Raw genomic sequence first — 23215 nt, 5'->3', positions numbered from 1 at the left:
GCGATTCTGTCCCCTAGCGTCTCTGGCATCATCCCATTTCTCTCTGTCTACGTTTCCACCACCCCAGTCCAGGCCAGCATTTCCTGCCTGGAGAGTGCTTGTGCCTTCTTACTGGGCTCCCCACATCCTCTTCTGTGGGCCCCAGTGGTCGTGTCTCCATTCCTATGTAGAGCCCTTCTAGAGAGATTCCCCATTGCTCTTGGGATGGGGCCCAGATTCCCTAACATGCTTTGTTAGGTCTTTCACTGTGCCCGTCCTCTCTCCCCCCTGTAGGTAATGTTCCAGGCTCTCACCTTCGTTCAGGTCCTTAAGCCACCATGGTGCTCGCCTGGGAGGCTTTGCAAGGACAGTTTTCCTCAGCTGTCCTCCCCCACTTCCCTGTAACAAGCTGCTCCTCCCCCCTCCCTCAGGCCTCAGTTTCTCCTGGGACCCCCTCCCTGAGCCTGAAAGCTGGGGCCCCATTCCCTGTGGAGAGTTCCCACGGTACCTTAGCCTCCCCTGAAAGATCCTTCATGGAGATGGCTCATTTTGACTCTGTCTCCCTCCCTCCTAGGAGCAGGCCCATGACCATTCTCTTACCTGAATGAGAGATCCAATAGGGCTGTTTCAATGGCTCGTGGATCACCACATCAAAAACTAATGATGTAGGGGCGCCTGGGTGGCTCAGATGGTTGAGCGACTGCCTTTGGCTCAGGCCATGATCCTGGAGTCCCGGGATCAAGTCCTGCATCGGGCTTCCTGCTCAGCGGGGAGTCTGCTTCTCCCTCTGACCCTCTTCCCTCTCGTGCTCTCTATCTCTCATTCTCTCTCTCTCAAATAAATAAATAAAATCTTAAAAAACAAACAAACAAACAAAACAAAAACTAATGATGTATTGTATGGTGACTAACATAATAAAATTTAAAAAAGGGGGGGGGTACCGACCGGGCAGACAAAGCTGCACAGACCCACCCCTTCTCAGGGGGAAATGACTCACCATCTCAGGCACTCCTAGTGGGCTGCTCACACAGGAAGGTCTTTCCTGAAGCCTGAGACAGGATTCCAACCCAAGGCCCACCCCAGCAGTACACGGGGCTCCACCGTCTGGGTGCTGCCCCCACGTGTCCAAGGACAGGCTGAAATTTCTTTGATCCCCCCCCCCCCACCGCCCCGGGGTCTTGAATAGAGCAGGAGGTAGGGAAACAGGCTTGCCCCGCCCCCGGGAACCTGCTGGCCGCCAGGCAGGTGTTAAACTGAGAAAAAAGTAAGACTTACTGTTCTCGTGTTCCTCCACTCACACCTCAACACACACACACAGTGTCCCTCATTTGATGTGATGACAAGAGCTTGTAACCTTGAACCACTAGAGAAGGGAAGTAAAAGGAAGAAATGCTTGAGAGGGCCTGCAAAGCTGAGCCACTGTAAACCAGACCAAGTTCACGCTTCTATTAGAGGAAAAAAAAACAACAACAACCCTTAGTGTATCGATCTTTACTAATGTTAACATGCATATTTATTCACGTGTTCCTAGGGGGTGACAGGTGCCGTGCCAGGTGGGAGGTTACAGGGGAGGGCAGAGATGAGTCCCCTTCCCACAGAGCTTACGCTCCACTGGGGAGACAGGCTGCTGATCAGAGGAACACACAGCTCAATATAAGATTTCGATGCAGAGAATCCATCGCAGCAGTGAGCTGGGCCGGAAAGGGTGTGCGGAACTTCCAGTATCGAGCTGTTGGCTGATGAAACCCCGAAAAGAGGACAGGACCTGATTATTAGCTTTAGATGTTGCATAGAAGTTTTGTTTTGTTTTGTCTTTGAGAGAGCAAGCCTGAGCACCAGGGGTGGGGGCAGAGGGTGAGAGAGAAAGAATCCCAAGCAGGTTCCACGCACGCTCAGCGTGAGCCCGACACAGGGCTCCATCTCATGACCCTGAGATCATGACCTGAGCAGAAATTAAGAGTCAGATGCTCAACTGGCTGAGCCAGCCAGGCGCCTCTAGGTGGCTTTTTTTTTTAGAGCTCAGGTGTAGAGAGATCAGGTCCCGCTTACTGCCTTTGATGTCTAATTCCCATTCCACGTTTCCCCCATGGGCGGGTCAGGATGAATTCATGAGACAGTCTGCCCTGTTCTCTGGCTTTCTCAGAGAAAGCTGATGGGTTGGATTTTGTCACATGGGAATGATGAAAGGATATGTGGTCAACTTAAAGGGCATTGGATAAGTTATGCCTGGCAGTCAGATGAGTGGGGAAGAAAGAAGTGGACTGGGGGGAAGGTGTTACTGAGCGGGAGGTCCGGATGACTTTGAGATCTCAGAGTACTGAAGATGAAGAAAGAAGATGCAAGGAAGGGAGGTTATGGTCGCAGGTAGGGTGCTCGGGTCAGTGAGCTTGGAGGTGCAGCGGATCTGGGGGATGACAAAACCCAAGGGAGGTGGTTGGCCAAGGTGGAATGCAGGAAGTCACTGGAGAAAGGTCCAGAGTGTGAAATGGTCACTGACGTGAATCCAGGACAATGGGAGAGATTGAGGTGGACAGCAAGACTATGAGCCAGGAACCAATGCCCTTGAAGAATGAGGGGGAGTTAGGGAGGGTGGCTACAAGCTAAGTAAAGCTAAACACGACAGAAGTTTGTCTCTCACACGTGAGACCTCCAGAGCTCCACACGTAGTCTTCAGTGTCGAGAGACCCAGTCTCCTCCTACCTTGTTACTTTGTACCACATGACGCCAATTTCAAAATCTACCTCATGATCCAATATGGGTGCTGGAGTTCCAGCCATCATGTCTTCAATCCAGACAGCAGGAAGCAAGAAAAGCTGAAGAGAAGCATTCACCCTTCGTTTAAGAACACTTGGAAGTTGTAACACATTGTTTTCTCTCCTGTCGGTCAGAATATAATCCCACCTGTTAAGGGCAGCTGGGAGACGGCATCTTTACTTTGAGCACACCACAACCCCTGCTAAAATACTTGAGAGTTATATTTGTAGAGGGGGAATCAGATATTGGGGAACGACTGGCCGTCTCTTTCACAGGGGATGATTGAGAAGCCAGCAGAATACCAAGTAGGGGGTGAAGGCGGTTTACTAGGATGCCATGAGCCTACAATGGGGCAAGCTTTTCTTCAAAGGGGGTGGAGAATAATCTGGAAGTGGTCCAGGGAGGACCCAAACCCCAAATCCCTGAGAGGTGTGTGAAGTTTGAGAATGAAAGCCGCTCCTTGGAAGGGTTGCGGAGGGGCTTTTGGAGTAGCTGGTCTCCTGTGAAGAAAATAAGGACGGGCAGCCTGTCAGGGGTTTGCTAGGCGGTCCTTGCAAGGGGTGGGCAGAGGCAAGAGCTGGGTGTGGGACCGGCGAAGAGAGTGCTGTGAACCTGCATGGCCTCAGCGCGGTCATGGTTGAGGGTGGGTCTTGCTTGGCCAGCGTGCTCCGAACCAGAAGCCCCTCCATCTCCAGATGCACGCATGTACCGACCACAGCCAATCGGCGGCCACCTCACACACCACCCTCCTTCTGCATCGAGCCCTAGGTAAACTTGACATCTAAGTCTTGGTATCAGTCCCAACGTTCTACATTTGGGATTATCTATACATTTAAAAGATAATGGTTAAAAAATTCAACTGAGTACATGTGAAGATCTAATTGGCCTTATTGGATGATTCGTTAATCGGGCAGTAACCCATCTAGCAAGTGGAGTGAGGGGGGCTCTGAGCAGTGGTACAAGTGGAAGGAGGATGGGGGCAAGAAAGTGAATAGTAGGGGCGCCTGGGTGGCTCAGTCGTTAAGCGTCTGCCTTCGGCTCAGGTCGTGATCCCAGGGTCCTGGGATCAAGCCCCGCGTCGGGCTCCCTGCTCCAAGGGAAGCCTGCTTCTCCTTCTCCCACTCCCCCTGCTTGTGTTCCTTCTCTGTCTCTGTGAAATAAATAAATACATGAAAGAAGAAAGAAAGAAAGAAAAAGAAAGAAAGAAAGAAAAAGAAAAGGGACTGTTCCTGACAAGATCTTTCCCTTAGTGGGGAGAACAGGGGGTCTCACCGTGCGTATTAGAGCTCCCTCTGGGAGATGGAGAGGGCCATGTGGCGGACTCATTGGTGCCCATCGGAAAACTCCACTGACCAGTTAAGACTACATTTTGGGGGGTGCATGGGTGGTGCAGTCAGTTAAGCGTTCAATTCTTGGTTTTGGCTCAGGTCATAATCTTGGTCGGGGTCATAAGACGGAGCCCCGCACTGGGCTCTGATCTGAGCACGGAGTCTGCCTGAGATTCGCTCTCCCTGTCCATCCAGCTTGTGCTCTCTAAAATAAATAAAGCTTAAAAAATGAGACATTTTAGGGGGAGGTCGACAATGCAAATTAGGTATTAAGCCCCCTTTGGGGGACTTGGCCTAAGTGGTATCATTTGGGGCCTATTGTTTTAAGAGAGGGAGAGAGAGAAAGGTGGGGGGAGGGGCAAAGGAAGAGGGAAAGCATTTTTTTTATTTGAGAGAGCACAAGCAGAGAGAGGGACAGAGGGGGAGGGAAGCAGACTCCCCTTTGAGCAGGGAGCACAATGTGGGAGCTCGATCCCGGGACCCCAGGATCATGACCCGAGCTGAAGGCAGATGCTTAACCAACTGAACCACCCAGGTGCCCCAAGAATTTTTTTTAAAGGCATCTCAGCGTGGAAGCTATTTTTCCACTCAACGTTTGTTTGTTTAAAGATTTTATTTGAAAGAGAGAGCATGAGCAGGGGAGGGGCTGGGGGTAGAGAGAGAGAGAACCCTAAGCAGACTCCCCACCTAGCTTGGAGCCCAACGTGGGGCTCAATCCCACGACCCTGAGATCATGACCTGAGCCGAAATCGAGTCGAAAGCCCAACTGACTGAGCTACCCAGGCATGCCCGTTTTCTTTTTAATTATACATATGGTTTCCCAACATCAGGGAAGAATATTCAAATGCCAAAAATGACCCCTAAGAGCCCCCCCATCCGCACCCCACCCCCACCCAGACGCTCAGGGTAGGTCAGTTTGCAAAGCAGTAAGAAGCCTGAAACAGTTTTCTTCATGGAGATCATTTAACATTGTATCATCACTATGATATACTCCATCTTGCGGCTGTCCCACTAGAAGACTGTGCTCAGCAACCCCTGCCCTCCCACCCACCAGCGCCCCCCCCCCCCGCCCTCTAGGATCTGACTCCAGTCTCCATTCTTGGGGAAATGTCTTTAATGAAGATGTTGAACTACTTCGGGACAAACGGACTCTGCGTACAAGTTTCATACACACGCCTGTGAGCAAAGGAAGCGATGGACGGCTGTCAGCAAGTCTGGACGGCCTCCAAAACCTGTGACTGCAGGATGCCAGGGTGCAGCAGCAGGGGTGAGTGGGCCTCCGGGCTCTGCCCTTACAAGCTGTGTGACCCTAGGCCATTTATATAATCCTTACCCTTAATTCCCCCTTTGTAAAAAAAAAAGGGGGGGTGGGAAGGGGCACCTATCAAGTACCTTGCGGAATTCCTGTGAAAAATACTTTAGATACAGACACACTTGGTTCATGGCACGTGCCATATATAGCCATGGTTTGATTTTTTTAAGTTTATTTATTTAGGTAATCTCCATACCCAATGTGGGGCTCGAACTCACGACCCTGAGATCAAGAGTCACATGCTCTTTGGACTGAGACAGCCAAGTGCCCTAGAGCTATTATTTTAAAATTCTATCAGATCATAAAACCCCTGGGGGCAGTGACAGTGCTTGGCACTGTAGCTAATCACCAAACATTAATGGAATGAATGAATGAACGGAGGGAGGGAGGAGAGAAGGAAGGAAACGGATGGATGGATGGATGGAGGCAGGAAGAAATGAATGGAATGGGATGGGATGAAGGCAGGCAGGCAGGCAGGCAGGCAGGCTAAAGGCTAAAGGCTTAATTCTAGGGAAGCAGGTGCTGACCATTTCTTTCAGGAAGGGAGCTGCTACATTGAGGAGCAAACACTTGAGTTCAGAGGCCTGCACTGGGGTAGCCCTAGGACACAGCTGGAGACCCGCTCAGAGAAACTTCTGCAAACTGCTTACACAGCACAGCGCAACATTTTAAAAAGCGGAATCCAGAATCCAGAAAACTTCTGTTTTTCTGATGAGAACATGCAGGTCCTGACTTGCATGCTTTCATACACCCACAAGCCCCTCAACCCCCGTTGCGAGGAAGGGGCACATAAAACATCCCACCGAGCCCAGAGGAGTGACGGCAGGCACAGCGTGGCGATCACTGGGTAGAGTGTGGGGGGGGGGGAGGGGGGCGGGCAATGGAACATTCTCCCGGCCGCGCATCCTCACTTTCCAGTGTGGGCTCTTTCCTCTTTCTGGCCCACAGACAACCCTGTCAGAGCAAAAGCAAAGACAGATCCCATGGCATAAGGCAAAAGCAGGCAGATTAACAAAACCAGCAGAGTTGTTTTTTTTGGCATTTTGGCCCTTGTCTGTCCAAGACGTATTTGGAGAGAAGGTGGGGTGCTTCTGAGTCTGAGGATGAGGAGGACAGCAGACCCCCAGGCACAAACCATCAGGCCCAGGGGAGCCTCCCCGGCCTGCTCAGTGGCCTCCTTCCTGGGTCCAGTTTCGGGCATTGATGAAGAGCTGCAGCCAGGGGGAGGCAGTCAGGGTGTCAAATGGGGGAGGTCGCCAAGCCCACTGCCACGGCCTCACAGCCCGCTCAGGGTGAGGCATGAGAGCCAGGTGGCGGCCATCAAGGGAGCAGACGCCTGCCACCCCCCCGGGGGACCCGTTGGGATTCATGGGGTACTGTTCCGTGGGCTGACCAGCATCATCCGCCCAGTGCAATGGAGCCAAGCCCCTGGCCTCAATCTGGGCTTGGAGTTCCGGAGAAGAAAATGCCATGTACCCTGCGGGGGAGGGGGGAAGTGAGGGCAAAGCTCCCTCAGGCCCTCCACCCACGTCTGCCCCCAGACCCCCCCAGACCCTCCCCCGGCCTTCCGGAGCCGGAGCCTGACCTTCCCCGTGAGCGCTCCACACGGGCAGTACGGCGCCCTCCATGCCTCGCAGCATCAGGGCGGGCCCGGGCCCCACCCGCACGCTGGCCCAGCGGGACTCGAAGCGCCCGGACAGATTGTGGCGCAGCACGAGGCCAGGCGGGGCGGGCCAGGAGTCTGGGTCCGGCTCCTCGGCCTCCTCGCTAGGGCTGCCTCCCACCCAGCCCAGCAGAGCCAGCAGCTGACAGCCGTTACACACGCCCAGGCTGAAGGTGTCGGGCCGCTTCCGGAAGCGCCTCAGCTCGGCCCCGGCCAGGGGGTGGAAGGTCACGGCAGCTGCCCACCCTAGGAGGAAACAGGGATGTCAGGGTGGGGCTGGCATGGAGGGGGACGGCCGCTTTCCTGTGCCAGCCAGCCCCCAACACATGTGCATACACACACGCGCGTGTGCACACACATGCACACATACACACATGTGCACACACATACACCCTACAGGGCAAATACAAAGAGAAGAAACAGGTTTATCTGCTTAAATATTGCCATTCCTGGACCAGAGATGGCCCATAAGTTTTTTGGCCTGGCCAGCAGAGCATTTTCAACACTTTTTATTTAACTGCCTGATGTTTAAAAATAAGATTTCATATAAAAATCTGGATCTGGCGGCGCCCCAGTCTGTCAAGCATCTGCCTTCAGCTCAGGGCATGATCTCAGAGTCCTGGGATCTAGCCCCGTGTCAGGCTCCCTGCTCAGCGGGAGCTTGCTTCTCCCTCTGCCCCTCCCCCTGCTTGCGTTCCTCTCGCTTGCTCGCTCTCAAACAAGTTCTTAAAAAAAGAAAAAAAGAACCATTAAAAAAAAAACCAATCTGGATTCTTGGCTTCTCTTAGAAACCAGAAAGATCTGGCCACGCTGAACCCGCCTTCCGAGAGCACAATGTGCTGGCGCTGCGTAGCTGCCGCCCCTTTAGACGGGCTCCTTGCCACCCAGTGCCACCCAGCCACCCGGCCTCACGTCAGTTACCCACGGGCCTGCTGCCAGCACCCGGCCCAGAATGAATATCCTCCCCACCCATGGCCCTGCGGAGGTGAGAGGCCAACTTGCGGTCAGGAGGAGGGGGGACCGAGGCAGCTCCGCAGGAATGCGCAGGGGAGGGAGTGAGCAGATGCCCGACACCTACCTTTGGCAGAGCCCAGGACATCTGCATAGCTGAAGCCGCCCACGAAGGCCACACCACGGAATGTGTCCAGACCGATTGCCCCAGAGCACAGGTCCTGCATGGTCACGTCCCACACCTGGCAGGACAGGCAGGAGAAGTATAGGACGACACACAGCCCAAGGCCCAGCCCTGGCCCCAGCTCTGCCAGCCACCTGCTCACCTCAAACCCGGCCAAGTGGAAGGCATCTGCCATCTCGCGGTCTCCATTACTTCCCTCCTCTCGCAAGATGGCAACACGGGGCACAGGACCACCTGCGGGGAGGGAGAGTGTCTCTGGGCCAGAGGGCTCCTTCCCTACCACAAACCACGCCCCCCCCCACACCTTTTCCTGGGCAGGCCCCGGCATCCAGGCCTTGGGTTCCAGCCCCCAGGCTGAGGGCTGGGGAAGCCCAGACGGCACAGAGTCCCTCACCAGGCTCGTGGGGCACAGATGCTTTGGGGAAGGTTGGGGGCAGGCAGTAGCTGGGCCCCGTCCGCTCCCTCAGCCCCTGTTCTTCCTCGGCCACACAGTGTGGCTCTGCCTGCAGCCGGTCCAGCTGGAAACTCGTCTCCTCCCAGATGGCTCGTAGCTGCCCAACAGGCTCCTCCAGGACCACGGTCCCGTTCACGGACACTCGCACCTTGAGGGAGGGGCGCGTCAATCAGGGCCAAGAGCAAGGGTGTCCCGCCTGGGCCCCCCGCCCCCCCCGCCCCCGGGCTGGCACAGGTGAGCCATGGCCTCCCCGCTGTGCACCGCTCTGCCCTTCCTCACCAGGGCGTGGGGCCCGGCGTCGCCCGTGGGGCCCAGCTCCAGGCAGCGGAGGCCGGCAGCCCGGAAGCGCTCCAGCACCTGGGCCAGGTCTGGCTCCTGCACCTCCAGCACCAGGCCCGGCTCCTCGGCGAACAGCACAGACAGCGCTGGGAGAACAAGGGGGGCACGAGGGTGACGAGGGTGCCGCCAGGGGGCTGTGGGGGATCAGAGGTGAGGGGAGGCCTGGGAGACAGGGACCAAGGATGTGGCCTCAGGGTCTGGGGGCTGGCGGGGGGGGGGCCCGGATGGGTGAGTCACCAGGCTCAGTGGTCAGACAGCCAAGGACTTGGGAACGGGGTTGGGGACACTCCATTTTTTTCACAGGATGTGGGGTCTACAGGGTGGGGCAGGCAGCCCAGGCCCGAGTCTAGACCCCAGGCTCCTCACCGTCGACCCCAGGGGCAGGCACATCCACCTCTATCCCACAATTCCCAGCAAAGGCCATCTCTAGCAGGCAGGTGATGAGACCCCCGTCACTGACGTCATGGCCTGAGCAGAGGAGGCGGTCTGGAGGAAGGAGAAAAATGCTCAGCAGCCTCAGGGCCCAAACCTGGTGGGCCTGCACCCCCTTCTGCAGAGTAGGTCACAGGGGAGAATGTGGGCACACTCCGAGAACCAGAGACCAGGGCGACGGACCCCTCTTGCCCACCCCCCTTACTTGCTCAGCCGGTGAGTGTCTGCCATGCGTCAGTCACGTGCACCATCTCCCCCAAGGCCTCACTCACCTCTCAGCAGCCCCTGGGTGACGTTAAAGGCACGCACCAAGTTCTCGGGGAGGTCCAGGTTGGGAGGATGCTCGCCCAGCTGCGAGAAGCATTGGGCCAGAGCCGTGCCCCCCAGCCGGTGCTGCCCGGGGCTCAGAGGCACATACAGCAGAAGGCCTGGGGAGACGGGGCGGGGGTGAGGGAGCTGGACGGCTTAGAATGCCCTGCCCTGCTCACGAGTACTAAGGTTCCCGGCATGTGGACAGACCCACAGACCCCCAGTCCCAGAACCAAGACAAGGGGCCCGGACCTCCCAGAGGACCCAGCTCTGAATACACAGTGCAGTGAGGAGCGGGGAGGGCCCGTACCTCCCCCTCCAGGATGCTTGAGGTCTGGGGTCACAGTGGCTGTAATGTCTGGACAGACGGCATAGGCTGAGATGACCAGCGATCCTGCAGAGCAAGGAGTAAGAGAGTAGGGGTGCCTGGAGGGTGCAGGCGGTGGAGCATCTGACTCCTGGCTTCGGCTCAGGTCGTGATCTCAGAGTCGTGAGACCAAGCCCCGTGTCCGGACAGCTCAGGGAGTCGGCTTCCCCTCTCGCTCTCCCTCTGCCCCCTCCCTGCTCTCGCCCACAATCTCTAAAATAACTTAAAAAAAAAAAGGTAATCACAGACCCGTATCTCTGAAACAAACATTATATGTTAATAAAAAATTTAAAAAAAAAAAAAAAAGGAGTAACAGTGAGGTGCCAGCCCAGCCCCGCAAGTCTGCCCCTCTCCCCGTGACCCCCAGGACCATACCAGGAGCCCGCACTGTCTCAGAGCCGACCCGGGCGGCCATGCTGAGAGAGTCCTTGCCACCATCCACCGCCACACCCAAGGCCGCCATCACCGCCACCATAGCCTCACAGGCGTCAGCCAGAGCCGCGCCCTCCCCCGGGAGCTTGGCCGCCCACATCCAGTTCCCGCTGCACTTCACGTCCTGGGAAGCGGCGGAACAGCGGCCGTCAGAGACAAGAGAGGTGGGGAGTCTGGGCTGGGGGCGGAGGGGCTGGGAAGTCACGAGCAGGAAGGACGAGAGTGGAAGGTGGAGGGTGGACGCAGATGCGTCCCAGCGGGACTCACCCGGAGGTTGGTGACCAGAGCGAACACTAGGTTGGTGAGGGCTTCGGCCACAGCCAGCCGGGCGGCCGCCTTGGGCTCCAGCAGGCTTTTCACGGGCTGCTCTCCCAGAGCTGTGGCGGCCCCGACGAGCTCCTGGTGACTCAGTGCCACGACGGCCACGTCTGCCAGGGGAGTCTGCAGGGCTCCCACACACTGCTGCTGGGCCACCAGGCCACCCACAGAGCGGTCTACCTGCAGAACCAGCTGGGGTTGGCAAGGGGCCAGGGACGCTGGGGCGGGGAGGGGGGGACCCCCACACCCAGGCCCGAGGTGGCGGGAGCAGGGGAGCCGGCCTTCAGGGCCGCTTCTCCCTTGGGCCTGCTGAGTCCCCACAGTCACGGGGAGGGGGAGCAGAGGGAAGGGTACAGGGGCGGAGCAGGGGGTGTGGGGAGCACCTTGTTGGTGAGGTAGCGCTTGCTGGCCACGGCGGGCAGCCTCAGAACGCGCTCCAGAGCCTGGCGCACACGCAGACCCGGGGGCAAGGCCAGAGGCTTCAGCACGGGGAGACTCCTCTGGAGGAAGAACTCCTACGACACAGAAGGTGACAGGGGTGTGAGCAGCTGCGGGAGCACCAGGCATATAGGGGACAAAGCACGCGTCGGGCAAAGGGCGGTCGCAAGAGCTGGAGCAGAGAAGGTAGGAAAACCGGCCTTCCCTCCCACCGCCACATACCTTCCGAGGCATCTTGCCCAGCACCCAGTCCAGCTCCAGGTCCACAGGGGTTGGGGAAGACAAGGGGGGGCCGTCCTTCTGGCCATTTCTTCCAACGGGGCACTCCCGATCGTCCACCAGCACTATCTATGGCCACACAGCCCAGAGGGCTGACTGGGAACCCCAGCAGGGAATACTTCCAGAAAGCCTGGCAGAAGCACGCTTTCCACCCTCTGTCTGGCTTCCCCGTTGAGTGCCTGCCCCTGGCCGCCTCCTACACGCTGTCCGCCAGTTTGCGTGTCACCGACTCCCATCCTCCCCTCATCTCTTCCCCCTGAACAGCTCTCCCTCCCTCCGGCCCGGGAGGAAGCAGCTCCGAGCCCATCCACCGCGGCCGCCACCGACTCCCTGGGCCAACTCACTCTCCTGTCCCCCGTGATGGTGCCCACAAAGCTGGCTGGGCAGCGTTCCCGAGCGCTGACGCGATCGAGGAAGTCCCGGTCAAGGGGCCTCAGCAGAAGGGCATTTGACTCCTGGTACTCAGCCCCCCAGATTTCCAGGGCGTTCAGGGTCGGATCCCCGAGCTGCATCCAGGACGGAGGAGGAAAGGGAAGGGTCAGTGAGCACTCCTCAGTCTCGCGTCTCTGCTAGGAGTCTCGGGGAGCAGGCTGGGGCCGGCGGGGACGGAGGCACGGCCAGACCTCAGGGGACAAGGCCCACCTGGAAGCGGCTGGTGTAAATGACGGCCCCGGCGGGGTCACTCAGCTCCTTCAGGACGTTGCCTGGCGAGAGGGCGTAGGGGAGAGGTGGGGACCCGGCCATGGTCAGGCCCCGGCGTCCAAAGGAGCCCCTAATTCTGTGTGTCCTGCTGCACCCCCACCACCAACCATCCCGCGACAGCAGGCTCCCACGCCCCCCAATGCCAAGTCTCTCCAGAAGGTACTGGGGGTGGAGAATGGGACCCAGGGCCGGGCGGCCGCTTGCAGACCCCCAATGCCCCTGCCTCAGCCGAGTCCGGCAAGAGGCCAGGGAGGCCAAGTGCCTCAGCCGAATCCCTTTCCTCACCATTGCCACCAGCACCCTGGTCGTGGAGGCTGCAGATGGGGTTCCCCCGGGCGGCCTCCACACAAGCCCGGATCACACGGTTCATCTTCTGTTCCATCTCTGGGTCCCCGCGCTGCACGGCCCCGAAGTCCAGCTCGCTGGTGTTGTCTCCCTGCACCTGGGGGAAGGGACGGCAGAGCACGGCTGGAGGGGTCTGGGGGCTCACACCCCACCGATGCCCAGGGCCTGACAACGTCACGGAGCGCGCCCCTGAGCTGGTCCCACTCACCTGCACAGACGACGCAGCTCCGCCCCCAACTCCGATCCTATAGACAGGACCCCCAACCTTCACCACATCCATGCCTGAGAGGAAGGAAGGCAGAGTCAGGATGCTGGGGAAGCCAACAGAAGAAGCGGGAGCAGGAACAAGTGTAAGGATAAAGGGAAGCGTGCAAAAGGGGAGAGCAATCAATATTACAAACGTACGTATTCTTTGGGTAAATACACGCGGCGGAATTTACGCCGCACCTTTGACAACATAGGCACAAAATCACCTATGCACAAAATTAAACACTGCAGCATCATTTGTAATACCAAAGATAGGAAATACAGTTGACCCTTGAACACCACTGTGGTTAGGGGGTGCTGACCTGCACAGTAAAAAATGTGCACAGAACAATCAACTCCCCCAAAAGTCAACTACTAATAACCTACTATTGACCGGAAGCTCTCCCAATAACAGCTGATTAATAAGTAATAAAAACTAATAAACTAATAAATAAGTAAAAAAACTACCGAACAATTAACACATATTCCATATGTTACAATACACCGTATTCTTACGGTATACGTTGTACTGTGTTCTCACAATAAAGTAAGCTGGAGAAAAAAGAATATTCAGAAAAGCAGAAGGAAAATACGTTTACAGGACTGTACCGTCTTTATTGAATAAAATCCAGGCACAAGCGGCCCTGCAGGGCTCAAACCCGTGTTGTTCAAAGGGTCAACTGTGATGTAAATGCCAACAAGAGGTAGCTGATTCATAAATTACGGTACATCCATACACTGAAACACTATTCCCCCCCCCGCAAAAGAGGATCACACGAATGATTTTTATGATATTTATCGATATGACATGATCTCCAAGATATATATATTGCTAAGTAAAAAGAGCAAGGTACAGAATTATGCGTGCCCCTTTACAATTGCATCAGAAAGAAAATAACAATAATTAACGTAACAACAGAAGTGCAAGACTTACACACTGAAACTACAACATCTGTCAGTAGACCTAAACAAATGGAAACAGATCCCACGCTGACAGAGTAAAAGGCTTAACTTTGTTATGATGGCCACGTTCCCAAATGATCTGCAGTCAACCCAATCCCTGTCATAATCTAGCTGTCTTTTTCACAGAAATGGAGCAGCTGATCCTAAAATGTGCACTGAAATGTAAAGGACCTAGAATAACCAAAACAATCTTGAAAAAGAACAAAGCTGGAGGACCCATACCGCCTGCTTTTAAAACCTACTACAAAGCTGTAGTAATCCAGACGGTGTGCTTCTAGCACAAGGACAGAAAGATACATCAATCGATCTGTGGACCATGGAATACAACTGTGAATCCATTATGAACTCTACGTTCGTGGCCAGTTGATTTTTGTTTCTTTTCTTCTTTTAAGTTGGCTCGGCACCCAACATGGAGCGTGAACTCACAACCCCAAGATCAAGAGCCACATGTTCTACTGACTGAGCCAGCCAGGAACCCCCGGGACAACTGATTTTTGAAAAGTCCCAAGACCATTCGGTAAGGTCCAAATAGTCTTTTCAAAACACGGCATTAGAACAACTGGACATCCATGCGTAAAAGAGAGAAGTTAAGACTCCTACCTCACACCATATTAAGAAATTCATTCAAAATGTATCAGACGGGCGTCTGGGTGGCTGAGTCGGTTAAGTGTCTGCCTTCGGCTCAGGTCATGATCTCAGGGTCCTGGGATCAAGCCCCTCATCAGGCTCCTTGCTCAGAGGGGAGCCTGCTCCTCCCCCTGCCCCACCCCCTGCTCGTGCTCTCTCTCTCCTTTTCCCTCTCTCGAATAAATAAAAAAATCTTAAAAGAAAAAACAAAAAACAAAAATGTATCAGAAACCTAAATGTAAAAACTATAATAATATGACAAGAAAACACAGCTGTGAGTCTTTATGACCGTGGCTTAGGCAATGGTTTGGTTAGCCATGACATCAAAACCATAAGCAGCAGAAAAAAATATAGATAAACCTGACTTGACCAAAACTAAAAACATTGTTTTCTTCACAAGGCACCATGAAAAAAGTAAAAAGACAATCCACAGAACAGGAAAAAATACTTGCAAATCATGTATCTATCTGGTAAGCATTTAGCATCCTGAATACATAAAACTCCTATTAACTCCACCAAAAAAGAAAGACAACCCAATTTAAAAATGGACAGAGAATCCAAAAAAAAAAAAAAAAAAAGGACAAAGAATCCAGACAGACGTTTCTCCAAGGAAGATCTCTAAACACACGTGAAAAGATGCTCAACATCATTAGTCATTAGGGAAACGCAAACCCAAACCACAATGAGATACGACTTCATGCCATAGGGTGGCTAGAATCAAGAGAGACATAACAGGAGTTGGTGAGGATGTGGAGAATTCAGAACCTCTTACGCTGCTGGGGGGAGTGCAAAATGGTACTTTGGAAACCAGTCTGGGAGTTTTTCAAAAAGCTGGACACAGTTACTGTGCGAGCCCCCAATTCCACTCATAGTTACATAGCCTAGAGGCATGAGAACATACAGGCCCAGAAAACATGTACACGTGTGTTTATAGCAGCATTATCTACACTAGTGGAAGAACCCAGATGTCTACCAACTGATGCACAGATAGACACACGAGAGGTCTGTCCCGAAAAAGGAATAAGGGTCTGGTTCATGCTACCATACAGATAATTCTTGAAAATATTGTGCAAAGTGAAAGGTGCCAGGCACAAAAGGCTACATTCTGTGTGAGTCCCTTCACATGAAATGTCCGGAATAGGCAAAACCCCCAGAGACAGAAAGGAGATGAGCCGTTGCCAGAGGCTGAGGGAGGAAGACACTGCTAATGGGTATGGCGGTGACAAGAATGTTCTGGAATTAGTGGTGCTCGAGGCACAGCTTTGTGCCTATCCTAAAAAACCGCTGACTTGTACACTTTAAAAGGGTGAACTTTACGGTACCCGGATTACATCTCAATAAAGTGGTGATAAAAAAAAAAAAGTAGTGTACGCCTATGTTATTTGTTCTAAAAAAAAAAAAAAGGACAAATACGCAGACAGGTCTGTTCACAGATGCAGGGAAAAAACCTCTGGTCAGATACACAAGTCACTGGTTTACACCGGTTATCTCTAGGGAGGGAAATTGGGAGGTCAAGGGAAGGGCAGTTTTCACTGTATGACCTTTTCTGCCTTTTAAGTTCTGAACCACGTGACTGGGTCACCTCTTCCATAAACTTGACCTGGCTCTTATCTTGACTCCAGCACACGATGCAGCACACGATGGGGCCTAATGGATGTTTGCCCCCCCCCCCCCCGCGAACTGACCGGGCAGATAAAAGCCCCTGGCGCACGGCAGGCACTGAACACACATGGGTTGGCCTGACTTAGCAGGGTGGGTCCCTGCCGTGCGGGAGGAAACCGGGGCGCACACAGAGGCGATGCAGACCGAGCACCCCACTGGCGTAAAGCCCTATCCTACCTTGGAAACCTGTACCGGGAGGAGAGACACACGCTGGGAGATGAAAAACCAACCTAGGAAGTGGTCTCTAAACTCCCCTCCGGCAGTGCTGGGGACAAAGCTGGCTGGATATGAAGAAAAGGGGCGGCGGGCTCTTACCTGGCTCCGGGGGCTCCTTGCTCACATGCTCAGCTTCCATGGACCCGATGCCCCCGCTAAACATGATGGGCTTGATCCACTCACGCCGCTGGCCGTCAGGGAGCTGGAGACCCAAGGAGCGGGCGAAGCCTGGAGCATGGACACCCCAGGGAGAGGGGGCAGAGTCCGGTCACCCAGTATCCCCCAGCACCCACTCAGTCATACACCCCACCCCCCTCTGGTACTCGGTGTCCGTTGTCCTCGACACCCCCCAGCCTCACCGGCCAGCACTGGCTCCCCAAACTTGTTGCCGTAATCAGAAGCCCCATTACTGGCCTCAATGGCGACCTCCAGGGGCAGGGCGAAGTTTCCAGGATACTGGAAACTTGGATCCTCCCAGGGCAGATTATAACCTGGAAGGAAAGCAGAAAGTTGGCTGGACCGTTAAGACAGGACACAGAGGAGCCAGAGTCCTTCAGGAAGAGTCTAACTAAGCCACCAAGGACCACCCATGCGTGTAGAATATCCCATTTTAGGAAATCCCATTTCAGGAGGAGGTAGGGCGTACAACAAAGCACCAATCTTTCTCCCTAGGTCCCACGCCAATCTTCCCTCTGAGTCTTAGGATCAGGGTTCTTAGGACTTTGGGGGCGCCTGGGTGGCTCAGGTGCTTAAGCTTCTGCCTTCAGCTCAAGTCATGATCTCAGGGTCCTGGGATCGAGCCCTGCATTGGGCTCCCTGCTCAGTGGGGAGTCTGCTGTTCCCTCGCTCTCCCTCTCTGTCCATCACAAATAAATAAATAAAATCTTTAAAAAAAAAAGGAAAAGAAATAGGACTTGGGGGACAGGTGGTCATGAGACTGACCCAGTGTCATGTTTCCTTGCTGAGCAGGTGCTAGCTTATAAAGAAAATGGCGGTTCTGCAAAGCCTGTCTGGTGACTTGGGTTTCCCCTGGCCTAGAGTCCTCACGGTGACAGGCCAGCTACTCTAGGGCCTGCCTCCCAAGAAAAGGCACCCGGGATGACGTAAGAGATAGAAGTACTCCATGGCCGCCAGGACAAGGAAGAGATGGTAGGGAGGAAGGAGGGGGGACCTGGGATGTGCAGGTTTCCAAAGCAATAGCCAGCCGTGCCAGCCACCACGTGGGCCCCGCGGCCCGTGCACTGGACATCTCGGATCCGGCCCCCTGTGCCTGTGGTCGCACCGCTGAAGGGGGCCACTCCTGTAAAGAGATGGGGGAGAAGTGTGGGTACCAAAGAGACAAACCTCAGTTCTGACCACCCCATTAAAAATCAGGACGGGACGCCTAGGTAGCTCAGTCGGTTAAGCATCCGACTCTTATCTCCACTCAAGGTCTTGATCTCAGGGTGGTGAGTTCAAGCCCCGCGTTGGGCTCCATGTCAGGCATGGAGCCTACTTAAAAAAAAAAAAAAAAAGAAAAATCACGACAACCAGCCTCCCTGATTGTTTTTCCCAGGCCCGGACCGGAGGACCTTCACTCTACCCTACACTCTTATCTCACCGATCCATACCCAGGACCCAGCTCACCTGTGGGGAAGTTGTGGGTCTCTGCTGTGAAGACGACATGTCTCAGGGCCTGCTGTTGCCGGAAGCAGCTTGGCTGTGTGGGGTCCTCGGGCCGTAGGAATCGGACTTCCTTCCCCTGGATTGCGCTGTGGACACAGTGGTTCTGGACCTTGCTTCCTTCCTGGGGCCTCCCCTCCCCTGAGCCTGCCACCGCCCCCCCCGACCTCAGGCACAGCCCACCTGCTGTTGTCACAGAACTTGAGGACATTGTTGGGGTTCGAGGACGCCTGGGTGCTCATGATGGACTCAAAGAGGGAGTGTGCCAGTTCCTGCCCGTCCATGTGGAGAAGGCCCTTGAAGAACCAATGTCGACTGTGTTCGCTGCAGGGGTGACGTGGGGAGGGAAGGAAAGGCAGAAAGCTGGGTCACTTCTCACAGCATGCCGTGCCTTCTCAGCAATCAGCAACAGTTAACGGCCAACTCTTACATAGAGAACAAGTCAGAATAGATTCCAAAAAGCCAAAACCTTCAAATGTCCTGTCACTGTGGATTGCTGAGATCCAAAGTGAATATGAAATCGAGACCTGGGTATAGACTACCAGATGGAGGAGGAGCCCGGGCCCTCAAACAGACTCAGGGACACCCCCGAGCCAGAGGAGAGCCACGAAGGCAAGTCCCTGTGCCCTTCCCTTCCAACCTCCACGGGCTCAGCCTTCAGAACGTCCCCATTGCCCCACCACCTATTGGACTGAGCCAAGTCAAAGGCCTCCACGGTGCTGGGGTTCCGCTGTAGCTCCTGGAAGCGTTTGGTGTAGAAATCCAGGTCCCAGGAGTCTAGGGCCAGGCCTAGGAGACAACCCGGGAAAGCTGACTGTAAGACGCAGGGCACCAGGTCCCGGGGCCCGGCACCCGCTGACTGGCCTCGCCTGGGCCTCCCTCCCAGGCACCCCGGCTCACCCAGCTCCCGGTTGGCCTTCTCCAGGGCACACCGGCCCTCAGCCAGGATGTTGATAGAGCCGTTGAGAGGTGTGGAAATGCTCCCAAGGGAGAAGCTCTGGATGGGATGGGGGAAGTGCTGCTCGGTCATGCGGTCATGCAGGGTGGCCAGAGCGATGGTCTTCATCTCAGCCGATGGAGGGTGGGCGAACTAGGGGCAAACACACACAAGGCGTCAGGAGGTGGAGGGCTGAAGTCTGGACAGAGTGGTGCACCCCGGCTCCTCCCAGTCATCCAGCCCATGGCTAATCTGCGTGGTGCCCGAGTGCCGATTAGAAAGACATGCCCCGTCCAGGCACGAGCCCATGTAAGGATGCACAGATTAGCAAGGGGACCACAGGCTGGACTTCCTTCCCATTCAGCCCTCGACCAGGAAGTCTCAGGCAGTGAACAACCTGGGAACAGGACAGGCCTAAAGCCAAGAGCTCCTCCCCGTTTCTCCCGAGTTCAGGACCTCATCTCTTTTATTTCTGGCCCAGCTCCTCCTCCCCCTCACCACGGATAGCCCAACATCTCACCGAGAGCAAGTAGCGCCGGGTGGTCTCCACACGATCCACAGCCCCCAGCCCAGCAGCCCAGCACACTGACACGATGTTGGTGGATGCTGGGGTCGAGAAGTTCAGCCTGAGAAGTGGGCTGGATGGTTAGGACCTGAGAGCGCCAGCCGAGAAGGTGGATCCCGCCCACAGCTGTCCCGCTGATTGCGACCTGGCCTCTAGCCTCAGACCCGGGCACCAAGAAACCTGCTTTCGAAGGTCACTCAAATCAAACCGGACCTGTCCTTCCAGCATAAAATGCTTTGACTTCGTACTTCTCAGAATGCAATCTGTTTTACTTACAGAACGTGCCTGGTAGCTGGCTCGGTCTTTTTTTTTTTTTCCCAAAGATTTTATTGATTTATTGGAGAGAAAGACAATGAGAGATAGGAGCACGAGAAGGAAGAGGGTCAGAGGGAGAAGCAGACTCCCCGCTGAGCAGGGAGCCCGATGCGGGACTCGATCCCGGGACTCCAGGATCATGACCTGAGCCGAAGGCAGTCGCCTAGCCAACTGAGCCACCCAGGCGCCCTGGCTCGGTCTTTCAAAGACGTCTTCCCATATGGGGAAGGCAGGTGCATGGCCTTCTAAGCAGGGAGCAGGATGGAGTGAAGGAAAAACAGACCCGTCAAGGGTCACAGGAGAAGGAAGAAGAGGAATGGGAGTGGAAGGGGTGGGCAGTGCGTCTGGAAGGGAGCTCGGCCTGAGAACACGGAATGCATCTACCCTGGGCTGAGACACTCGCCTGGGCCCAACTTCCACCAGCAGGTCGTTGGAGTCAGGATGGAGCCAGGACTCCTGAGCAACATCACCCAGTAACAAGGGGCAGCCAAACAGCCATGTCAGCTTCTTCATCTCCTCAGCGCTCGGCAGGGACTTGGCTGTGGGGCGACAGGCCGGGCATATGCTGAGACCCTGTCCGGCCTGGCACCCACCCCCCATCCAATACTTGGCCCAACCTGTCCAGTTCACATTGTAGCACAGCTCTGTCTTGACACCCTGCAGCGCTGACAGCTTCCCTTGGAGCTTCCTCTGAGTGTGTCCAGAAGCTGCCCTCTCATGGCCAGAGGGATGGACGTAGAAGTGAAGAACGGAGGCCATCGCTGGAGTTGTCCGTTGTGGGAAAGGATGTAGATCCCTGAAAGGTAATCAGCTATTCCCTGTCAAACAGATTTCAGATTTCCAAGACAGCTGAGGCTCTGGAGGCATTAGGGATGGGGTGGGGAAAACAGGGGCATTCGGAGAGACGAGATACTATGAAAAACGGAAGCTCGGGGGGCTTCATCCTGCAAAATGTGGGAACAGGGAATACGGGTACATCCTTGGCACACGATCCTTGAGCACCTGCACTTTGCTGGGCCCCAGGCAAGGTCTTAGGAACACCGCTCTGAAGACAAAAACCATTTCCGCCCTCACAGACCTTACATTTTATTGAGGGAGACAGGCAAGCGCCCCCACGTTTCCAGCCCAGTGTGGTTAAGGCTGAGAGACTGTGGCTACCGGCCTAGCAGCTGAGGAGTTAGGGGAAACTTTCTGGAAAAAATAGCATCTAAATGTAAACCCACAGGATGAGCTGGACTGGGCCCAGTTGGTGGAGTCAGATGACACCATTCTTCTGGTATGCCTCTACCTTCCGGCTGCTCCGGCTCAGGCACCTGTCCTTCACTCTCTTCTGTCTACATGCTCTTCCCAAGTGACTTCATCCAGACCCGTGGCCTTAAATACCATCTAGTAGACTGAGCCAGTGAAACCGCCAGGACTCAACCATTTTTGACCAAAAACAGCAATTTCATCTCATTCAAGTCGCTATCTGCCAACAGATTCCATAAATTAATTCAATCCTGACTTGCCCGGACATGCCAAACCGGTACATTAAAATGCTCACGTGACATCTCCACATGGATGTCTCATAAGCACCGATGGTAGTCTGTTTGGGCCAAAACAGAAATTCTGATCTCTCCCTTCTCCAGACCTCCTGTTCTCCCAGTCTTCCCCATCCAATCAGCACTCTTAAATCAGTTGCTCAGGCCAAAAATACAGTAAACTTCACTTATTCCTGAGCCCTCTCTATATCTGATGGATTCATCAGCAAATCTATTTCCAAACATATCCCAAATCTGTCCACGTCCTTTTTTTTTTTTTTTTAACTTATTTACTTGACAGAGAGAGGGGAAATACAAGCAAGGGGAGAGGAAGAAGCAGGCTCCCCACTGAGCAGGGAGCCCGATGCGGGGCTCGATCCCAGGACCCTGGGATCATGAGCTGAGCCAAAGGCAGATGCTTAACCAACTGAGCCACCCAGGTGCCCCTGTACGCATCCTTTCATCTTTGCTACCATCACTCTTTTTCAAGCCATCACCGTCACTCACCTGGGGCCTCCTGAATAGCACCCGATTCCACTCCTGCCCCAACCACAAACCATTTGCCATATTTCAACATAAGTGAGATCATGGCTTCTCATCACACACGGTATAAGCTTCTAACTCAGGACCTTGGCCCACCTAGCCTGGCCCCCTGCCCACTTCTCCAACCCTATCTCACACCATGATCTTTTTTCACCTGCAACGCCCCCACCACACTTGTTTCTTTTGTATTCTAACTTGCCAACCTCTGTTTTGGAAGGCCATTTTCTCACCCTGATATTTGCATGGCTTTTTTTTTTTTTTTTTAAGATTTTATTTAACACAGAGAAAGAAGCAGGCAGAGGGAGGGAGAGAGAAGCAGGCTCCCCGCTGAGCAGAGAGCTCCATGATGCAGGGCTCAATCCCAGGACCCTGAATCATGACCCGAGCCTAAGGCAGAGCCACCCAGGCATCCCATGTCTAACTAGCACTTTCTTATTTAGATTCCTGGCCTCTAGCCAGGGACCTCCTCAACCCACTCCTATCAGATGACCCTATCTTATTTTCCTATATAGTATTTAGCAGTACTTGAAATTTTATTTTATCTATTTAGTACCTCATGTTTCATTTTATTTTTACTTATTTACTTTTAATACCTGACATTTTAACTTATTTAAAGCTCTACCTTCCCCACTAGAACAAAATCTGCACGTGGGCACGGACTGTAGCTGTTTTATCTCCACTGGATTGCCAAGGCTTGGAAAAATAGGTGGGGCTTTTAAAAAGGAAAAAAAAAATCTAGTATTTGCAGACTGACTGAAGGGCCTCTTGATCTACATCCCTCAGCAGCCCCTCCCGCCCTTTCAGGCCAAGCCTCATTTCAGAGAAGGATGCTGGATTTCGGTTTCTCAGCGCTCCCCACCCCATTCTGATCACCTTTCTAAAGTTAGGTGCCTCACAGTTGTTCTTTATACCGTAACTGCCACAGGATTTATCACATAGAAACCATTTGCCTTAGATCTACCAGTCACGCTCCAAGAGCGCAGGGGCAGGGCTGTCTCTATCAGGGTTGCATGCCCAACGACTAGGAGGACATAAGCGAGGCAGTCGGCAGGGAGGCTTTCTGTTGGTGGAAGGAACTGGGCAAGAGGGGATGGCTTTACGTGGGGCGGGGTGGGGGGGGTCCTCCCCTGACTCGCGTCTACGGACCGCGCACAAGGTCGCAGGAAAGGGCCCCATCTGGACGCAGCTCTGCCTGTTGGGGACACGGAAGTGGCCCGCATCAATCAGGCCTGGGGTGAGTGCAGAAAGAGATGGCAGCAAGCAAGGTAGCAAGGATGGCCCAGGAGAGCGATACCCACGTGAGAGATGGCCCGGACAGACTCGTGCACCGATGGCGCCCGGATGAGTCATCCAAGTGCGCGGGGAAAGACACG

At 54.5% G+C, this 23215-nt stretch overlaps 2 protein-coding genes across 2 annotated transcripts in view; one reads left to right on the top strand and one right to left on the bottom strand.

The window, feature by feature from the left end:
* Positions 1 to 6148, top strand: part of SLC25A35 (solute carrier family 25 member 35) — a 16739-nt gene extending 10591 nt beyond the window's left edge. The window contains exon 5 of the mRNA XM_027624747.2: positions 5139 to 6148. Within this exon, the coding sequence (XP_027480548.1) occupies positions 5139 to 5243 (105 nt within the window). The 3' untranslated portion in view covers positions 5244 to 6148. The remainder of the gene's footprint in view (positions 1 to 5138) is intronic.
* On the bottom strand, positions 6133 to 23215 carry PFAS (phosphoribosylformylglycinamidine synthase). Its single transcript, XM_027624742.2, has 28 exons — positions 23141 to 23215; positions 20397 to 20575; positions 20183 to 20318; positions 19420 to 19525; positions 18863 to 19052; positions 18646 to 18751; positions 18146 to 18286; positions 17927 to 18051; positions 17472 to 17600; positions 16660 to 16791; positions 16400 to 16528; positions 12795 to 12868; positions 12527 to 12683; positions 12182 to 12243; positions 11884 to 12045; positions 11483 to 11608; positions 11206 to 11337; positions 10772 to 11002; positions 10448 to 10628; positions 10016 to 10099; positions 9669 to 9824; positions 9331 to 9450; positions 8905 to 9050; positions 8566 to 8773; positions 8314 to 8405; positions 8115 to 8229; positions 6959 to 7282; positions 6133 to 6850 (listed from the first exon to the last, which is right to left on the bottom strand). Exons 2-28 carry the CDS (start codon positions 20536 to 20538, stop codon positions 6540 to 6542), a joined length of 4017 nt encoding a protein of 1338 aa, XP_027480543.2. The 5' UTR covers positions 20539 to 20575; positions 23141 to 23215; the 3' UTR covers positions 6133 to 6539.

Source organism: Zalophus californianus, chromosome 16 (assembly GCF_009762305.2).
Source record: "Zalophus californianus isolate mZalCal1 chromosome 16, mZalCal1.pri.v2, whole genome shotgun sequence".
Classification (NCBI taxonomy): Eukaryota; Metazoa; Chordata; class Mammalia; order Carnivora; family Otariidae; genus Zalophus; species Zalophus californianus.
Note: the sequence above shows the minus strand (reverse complement) of the source record. Positions and strands in the feature narration are given on the sequence as shown.